Source organism: Melanerpes formicivorus, unplaced genomic scaffold, assembly GCF_026170545.1.
Source record: "Melanerpes formicivorus ecotype bairdi unplaced genomic scaffold, bMelFor1.0.p_v2 SCAF_22, whole genome shotgun sequence".
NCBI lineage: Eukaryota > Metazoa > Chordata > Aves > Piciformes > Picidae > Melanerpes > Melanerpes formicivorus.
This window is the reverse complement of record NW_027142374.1, coordinates 6,930,385-6,938,694: the sequence shown is the minus strand read 5'-3', so window position 1 is coordinate 6,938,694 and position 8,310 is coordinate 6,930,385. Positions and strand designations below refer to the sequence as shown.

General features: G+C 41.4%; 1 protein-coding gene across 1 annotated transcript; it reads left to right on the top strand.

Annotated features, from left to right (window-relative positions):
• Positions 1–567: 567 nt before the first annotated feature.
• SERTM2 (serine rich and transmembrane domain containing 2) lies at positions 568–7,272 on the top strand. The gene is made up of 2 exons (XM_068152249.1): positions 568–874; positions 4,171–7,272. Exon 2 carries the CDS (start codon positions 4,857–4,859, stop codon positions 5,133–5,135), a length of 279 nt encoding a protein of 92 aa, XP_068008350.1. The 5' UTR covers positions 568–874; positions 4,171–4,856; the 3' UTR covers positions 5,136–7,272.
• The last annotated feature ends 1,038 nt before the right edge of the window (positions 7,273–8,310 follow it).

The following is an 8,310-nucleotide window of genomic DNA, read 5'->3' as shown; positions in this document are numbered from 1 at the left end:
AACCCAAACCATTATCTGTCCCCAACAGACTGAGCCACCCTACATAAAGCAAAGGAAATTTTCATCCCCATCACCTTCTGACATAAGAAATATGCACACAACTAAAATTATAGTGATTCATTGATACAGTTTATCCTAATTTATGCTGTCACTGGAACAAGATCATAGAATCATTTCTGATGAAAAGCCCTCTAAGATCATTGAGTCAAATCATCAACACCACCACCACCATAGCCATGGGGACTATCCTGACATTTTCAGCTGAAATGTGACACTTGTCCATGGCTCCAGACAGGAACTTAGACAGGAGCCCTCACCAGGTAACCCTTCCCAAGGGGCACAAAAGAAAACAACCTTTGCATCTTCTAGAAAACGAGAAAGAGAACTGAAAACCTGTCCTCCTATCTCATGTCTTACTTCCAAATTATGGGGCAGTTCGCTTATTTACCACTCACATGCAGGAAAGGGTTAAGATGAACCTTGCACAAAGTTTGCATCGAGCTGAGCTCACAGCCTCCCTCCCTTCCCTCCTTGCCGCCGAGATGCAGCAGCACTAGTGATCATCCTCTCTGCTCGACTGCCACTGCTGAGAGAGGGGACAGGCTGTTTCCATTCAAGCACAGAAGGTCACGAAGAGAAGGCTTCTTACTATCCCTGCCAACAAGCCATGTGATTTCAGGAGCAGAGAAGAAGATGCATTTGGGGTGTCTGTTGCTGAAAAACAATATCCTGACTCCAGCAGTAAGACAGCAAATCTTTCCTACACCAATTCTACTACCCGGGAGGAAATGTTCCTAGATAAAATCATCATCGAGCCCATGGTCTGAACCAGCTGCTCTAATCCCAGTCCCAACACCCCTGCGTGCTCTGAAAGGTAATTATGCTTTATTTGTTCTCTTCCTATGCCAGCTCTAACCTTTGACACACACTGCCTTGCACTTTAGCATGAGAACAAAACAAACTGTCCACCACTGAAAGTAGAGACACCCCTTTCTCCTCTCCCAGGAGAAAATCCAGCCATGGATGGAACTGATACTTCAATGCTTTGTTTGCATTTCTGCAACCCTGATTTTTTTTCCTCTAAAGGTCACCTAGACTGAATACACCTGGTACTGTCTGTGTTCAAACCCAAACATTTCTATGCTTGCCAGCCAGTTCAGTGCAGTTTAAATTAGCAGCCTCAGAGAAGCTACACAAAGAATTGTTCTGGTTTATCCCATTTAGCTCTTTGTAGTAGTTAGAGTACTGGGTGGAAAAGCAAAAGAGAACTCAGAAAAGTTGCTTGTGCTTTCAGAGATGCCTTGCTGGTATGTGGCACTTAAACCAAACATGACAATGAAAGTCAGTGAGTAGCTAAGATTTACTGCAGCTGCAAGATCCATGTGCACTGTCTGCCTGCATTCTTTTGGGGAAAATCTTTCTCTCTGCTCCTCTGCAACCTACAAAGGCGCAGAGTAGAGCAATGCAAGCTTCATAAAATCTCTCAAACCTGAAGCTCCCCAAACCCTGATAGCTGCAGTGGAAAAATGGTAATTTCAGCACCCAAGAAGTTTGGGCTCATGAATTTCCTGTTTCAGCGACATGCTTTGGAAGAAACCTTTCAGTTGTTTTGTATGAGGTTTCTGTTTTCATTACTGATTTTTAGTAAATTAAATATGTTGGTTTGTGTATTTTTACATTGTTTTTTTTTTCAGTCCTTGCTTAAAAGCCATGACAAACTAAAAACAAACAAAAAAAAGTCTGTTTGCAATGAATCTGTACTCACTGAGCATCAGTCCACACTGATGGCACTTGGCACCTCTCACAAATGGGAGTATTGACCAGCTAGAGATAAATGAGTAAGACTTGAGCAACAACTTAGACAACAGGGAACACAGGGTGTAGTTATGCTGTTCTGCTCTGTAACAAACTTGTACTTACTACCTCTGTCCTTGGGCTTGAGGGCTTCTCAGGGTAACTACTGAGGTTCTGCCTCCTGTCATTTGAATTGCACAAAGTTGTGGTGCTGGCCTGCTTTATACACAGCTTTTTCCAGAAGCTTTGTGTGCCATTTACTTTCACATGAGCTTGATCACTACAGTCTTCAAGCTTCTGTTTCTTAAAGGGGAGTATGCAAAGTTAAATCTGCTAATATCCAAAAACATGTGCTCAATAAGATAACTGGTAGATTGAAAAGCAAAAATCTTTGGGGTTGCCTGGAGCTACTGAACTATTCCTGGCTCAATTCTGGAAAAGAAGTATTTAATTTCACAGCTTTCAATAGTCTGAATAGTTGATCACTCCTGACAATGCTACAGCTGAGATTGAAAACAAACCCCAAACCTGTGCCAGCTCTTTATTGCTAATACTTGTACTATTAATTTGCCTCTTTTATCAATAAATGCCCAGGTGAGCTTTGTTAATTCAGTATCTTGGGTTGTAGTTCATTATTGGACTTCAGACTAACATCCTTAGCATTCTGCAGTCTAATTTGATGAAGTATGTAAAGCTCCTGAAGGAGAGAAGCTAGCTCTGGCTTTTGCTCACAGTAAGACATCAATTGAGATGGGCAAAGACATTGCGCTGTACTTAACTCACCCACGTGTTAGACTTCAGACTGATTGCATTTCATTATCAACAGAGAAATTCTACTGTAAGAGCAGAGGTTTAATATGGCCAGTAGCCCTCACACTCTCCATTTCTCACCTGCTGTGATGCATAAGAATATGCTTCATGGGGGAAGAATTTCGCTTTATGGGCTCAAACTGTGAGAATCATTTATTGCCCTATAATTGAGAGCAGAAGTGCCTGGCTGCAACACACCTTTGCTTTCATGTTCCAGGCCTCTGATGCAAGAATAACTGGCTCCAGAGGGGTTGGGTCAGCCCTCATTAAAATATTGAGCAGCCCTTTTCTACTGTGCTTGTCCACACCCTCCTACAGGAAGCACATCACAGAATCCACTACCCACATAGGGAGTGCTTAAGTCCCAGGAAAATTTTTAAGCAGTAGTTTGGCCCTGATTACCCAGCCTATTATTAAGCAGGATCTGGCCCAACATTCCCTAAGATGGGTTGCTGTTATCTCAAATGCTTTGATGCTGAAGAAGATATTGCAGGAGCTGGGAGGTAAAGTGTACACAATCCTCAGCATCCCTTCTCCAAAAACTTGGCATGTCAGATGTTCCCCATCATGTGAGCCACAGTAGGACTGTCTTGCTTGCAATGAAAGTCTGAGTAAAAGCTTCTTGATCAATCAGGCCTCCAGATTTCAACCATCTCTCTCTGAAGAACAGCAAGGTGCTGTTCCCATTGGTGTATAGAGAGAAACTAGCACAACACTGTCAATAAACCAGCCATACTTTATAAACTGAAGGCCTGGAAAAGTCAAAATGTTTTGCAGCAATATGTCTTTTAGGTGAAATCTTCATCTAAAAGCATCAGAGCTCTTTTATCGTTTTTACCTAATGTTTCATTTTCATCTGACTACCACAGTGTATTACTGTATTAATATTACTTTGTTTACTGCTCCTGTAGGTGTACATGTAGAGAACATTAAAAATGACTGCATCACTTTGTTTCAGTGATATCATTTTTGCTTCAGCTTAAAACAAAGTTCTGGTCTTATTAAAGCAGAATTCAATGCTTTTGGGTGCACTATTTACAGTGAAATGTCAGTATTTATGTTCTGTGCTTCCAGCTGAAAGAATTGCAAATGCTAAAATGTTAAGGTCCCCCCATTTATAGTAAGCTCTGCTCCCAGGAGATGAGGGAAGTGTCATACCTCATAGCAGAGTTGCCCCAGTGGGACAGGTAGGGCTCTGGACATCTGCCAGATGTATCCTTCCTCAGAAACAGAGTCCTTCTAAACAATAAATGAGAGACACATGCTGGAAAACACTGACAGGATTCTTATCTGCCTTCCTCTATGATATCTAATTCTATAGACCGTGGAGCCTTCTCTTTCCTGTAAGTCAATAGGGAATGCTGCCAGAGGAGACCTTAACAATTAAATTTGCATGGTCTTTCTCTAAAGTTTAATACTCAGTGCTTCTCCTGAGCTCAAGGTATCTCACAGGAGCATGACAAAGTGGGTTTTTTTATCTATTTGTTCTATATATATCACATAGAGACCAGGTTGTTTTGGTACCTGATTTCATTCTTCTATGTAACTCTTTTTTTTTCTTTTTAGAAAGTGGTCTTTTGACTGTTCCTAATGAGAAACTTGAAATTCCATACTCATTAAGCAAGCATCACTAGCCCTGGATAAGGAGAGAAGGGATCCCCCAGCAGTCTGGTAAAGCAGGAAAGAACCTTCCCCAGCTCATACAAGGATTAAACCACCTGCTATGGGAGAAGCTGGCAGAAAGCTGACTCACTCTGTTTGGAAAAAAACACCTGCAAAGACCAAAGCTGTGTGAACCTTTGCAGCTCAGTTTGAGAGAAGGACCAAAACTTTTTACCTACTACAGGAAGTGACCTACCAAAAGAAGGACCAAAGTATTTTCAGGACAAAATAAAGTTGTGTGGCAGTGTAACACACAAGTCTAATGCTTGTTGTCATCGTAACAGGAACTGGCAAAATTATTTGCAAAGGCCTTTCTCATGCAGTCTGCTTAACTGTGTGAACCAGCAGTTTAGCTCCAGATTTGGTAGTGCTAAATAATGACTGGATACAATGATCTTAAAGGTCTTTTCCAACCAAAGTGATTCTATGGTTCTGTGATTCTTGAGACCAAGAGGATGGATCATATCTTGCTGAGGCCATCATGACATCTTTCCTAAGTTTCCTCTCTTGACCTCCTTTGCGAGTCTGGTGAGGCAAGACAGGAAATCTTAAGGTAAATAGAGAAAATGGACCAAAGCTGACAGAGAGCAATGACTGAGATTTATTTTAAATTTGGTGGAAACCTGACTGGCCGTGTCCACTTTCCAACTCTGGCAACAGAAGTAGACACAACAGTAGATACATATTCTGGCCTCTATGTGTATGTGGGACTGTTTCTAACACTTCTGGCTATCCTTCTCATATTGCTTTTCTCCATGCTCTTGCGTCTGAAGCACGTTATTTCCCCAATCACCACCTCTCCAGAGAGCACCGAGAATGTCCAGCAGTTCACAGATGTGGAAATGCGCAGCCATATTCCTACCACTTAGAGACCCCAAAGCAAAGAGGACTCTGTGCTTGTGAAACATGTTTTGGTTGGCAAAATGGAGGTGGAAAGAATCTCTGAATGCCTAGTGAGTCCCACAACTTACTACACAACCATCAACAGCAGCACAAAGCATCTGGAGAGTGTCACATAACTGAGACTGGCTGGGACTTCCAGCTTTTGACACTATGGGCACCATGAGTGCAACACTTTCAGTAAAATTTACATTACAGAAACCTGCTGCTGTCAGGAAAGACTCATAGACCTCTAAAAGCCTTTGCAGTAAATAGTAAAAGCCACAATAATGAGAGCCAAAATCCCAGAGAGACACATAGCAGAATGTGTCCTTGAACTTCTATTTGCCAACCTATCTCTCTGCCCTTAAATTCCTTGCTTGTGAAGAGAGTTGAATCAACAAAGTTAAGTGGTGTATGTGGGAAGAAGCCGGAGGGCACATACAGAAATTATCAGTGGTTTGGAAATTCTCAGGCATTTCTTCCATTCAAGAAGAAAAACCTTCAACTGCTTTTTTTTCCACTTGAATGACAGATGTACACAATGGAGCTTCAGAAGTATCAAACATTTCATCACCTGATGAAAATATTGGTTTCTGACATTAAAAATTATACTGGGGATAGATACATTCCACATATGAGACAGAACTCTGAGACAAGGAAAGAAAACAGATAAAATTTATCAAAGGTTTAAAATAAAAAGAAAGCACCAGCAGGAAATGAGCAGCAGAAGAGAAAATACATTAAAAGACACTCTACCTCTCTTCCTTTGTTCTTCACTACAATAACTGAGCTGAATACAAAGTGCTCATGCCTTTCAGCCTCCCCAGTATCACTCAGTAATAAAAATGTAGTGTAAAGTTGTGAGACACTGTTCTCCTACCAGACTCAAATTCATAATAGCATTTCCTCTCATATCCATGTTGGCTTTTCTTTCTCTAAAAACAGACCAGCTCTTTCAAAGCTTTGGGCCTCAAGTTGCATTGTTTAAATTGGATATTGGAAGAAATTTTTTCACTGAAAGGGTTCTCAGGCTCCCCAGGGAGATGGCTGAATCCCATCCATCCCTGGAGATATTTAAAAGATGTGGAAATGTGATCATGATCTGAGTTGGGACTGAAATGCTGATTGCTCTGATCTCAGCTGTAAAGTCCCCCAGAAGCAGGTGTCAAGACTATGTTTCTTTTCTTCATACTAACAAATTTTATGTCAGAAGAGTCTCACAACCCTTTAACACTTATTCAGTAAACACTGTAAATAAAAGGGCAATCAGTTTATATACCATTGTATTATATCACATTATATCTTTGGGCAGGCTGTATTTCTATGTAATACTGTTAAAGAAGACAGCCTTACCTTCTAACACAAAAATGACAAGTTTTCCCTTCTAAAGCTTTATTTCACACAAACTATCTGTCCCACTTGATACATCTAAGGTCTCAGAGGCATCTGGAGTGCCCCATTTCTGTACAATGCCAGCAAATTCTGAAGCCTTTCCCACCGAGAGGCAGAAAAATATCTTTCCCCTCTTTTCATTCTCATTTGTAATGTCTAAGACCTTATGTCTCTAAGAAAAGAGACTGTTGGGAGGCATTGACCTGTGTTTGCGGAGTGGGCTTCAGTGGACTTTGGCATTCTTTGGCTATGAGGAGTGATTATTGGAACTTTTGCATGAATTTGCTGGATATTGGAACACTGCAAGTGTCACATTCATTACCTTCCCCTCCAGCAGTCTGTTTCCTTCCTACTTGCCCATCTGCTACACCAAATTGTAAGTTTTCACAAAAAATAAAGAGACATACTACTACCAATGGTGAGTCATGGACTGCTCTGCGCTGTTCCCATTTGAGAGCTCAGCTCATGTGCAGGAACAAGCTCAAGTGAGCCTCAAGGGCCATCTCTGTAGGAAGATCCTCTAGCAATTTCTGTAAATATTACTTAAACTGGACAGATTACTCCCATCTTTACTCCCATCTTAGACAGTAGAAACAAATATGACTCTAGTAAATTCATCACCTTCTCCAGTCCCTGCCTGCGGGGGAAGACAGACACCTGTTGCTCTGAAGGAGCAGCAGAACAACTGTTCATCACCATCCATCACTCCCAAATCTCCCAGGGTATTTACTCTAGGAGGTGTCAGGATTAAAGTACAGTGTAACTCCTCAAACCATTTACATTCTACAGGACTTACGCCTGGATAATCTCATCTGCATGATTTCCATGCGTGTCCATGAATTTTCTGCATTAACAAATCCTTAAGTGTTGAGCAGAAAGGGTTGATATGTAGAATATGTTCCTTCTCTGTGTCAGAATATATAAACAGAAGGGCATATTTTCATATGCTCACAGGGCTGCAGAGAAGATAATTTTGCAAACTCTGTAACTCAGCAGAGGATCAACCTTGAGCTCCTTGAAGGATCTTTTTTTATTTGACTTGAAAGGGAAATGAAAAATTTTAGAAACCCAAAGATTATGTGAAGTCACACATCCATGTAGTTGTTATCATTAATGAAAACTTGCTTGTGTGCCTTGTCTTCACTAGAAAAATAAATACATCCTTACCCTGCAGTTACTAATGTGGTAACAACTTACGAAGTAGCATCTTAGTACAGACAGACAGCTATGGGTTTAAAGCAGGTTTGCAAATGAGGAAAGATGCAACCAACTCCTGCTAGTTATCCTCTGCTGACAGTAAGTACACACAGTATGGTTTAGGCTGGAAAAGACCTTTAAGATCATTGAGTCCAAGCATTAACGCAACACTACCAAGTCAGCACTACACCTATACAGCTTTTAAACACCACTGGAGATGGGGACTCCGTCATGCCCCTGGGCAACTTGTCCCAGTGCTTGGCAACCCTTTCAGTGAAAAAAATTGTTCTTCACATCCAACCTAAACAACTTCTACCACAATTTGAGGTAGTTTTCTCTCATTCCATCACTTGCTGCTTGGGAGAATAGACCAACCCCTATGTCACTCCAACCTCCTTTCAGGGAGTTGTAGAGAGTGAGAAGGTCTACCCTCAGCCTCCTTTTCTCCAGGCTAAACAACCCAGTTCCCTTGGCTGCTCCTCACATGACTTGTGCTCTAGACACTTCATCAGCTTTTTGCCCTTCTGTGGATGTTCTCCAGAACCTCAGTGTCCTTGTACTGAACACAATATT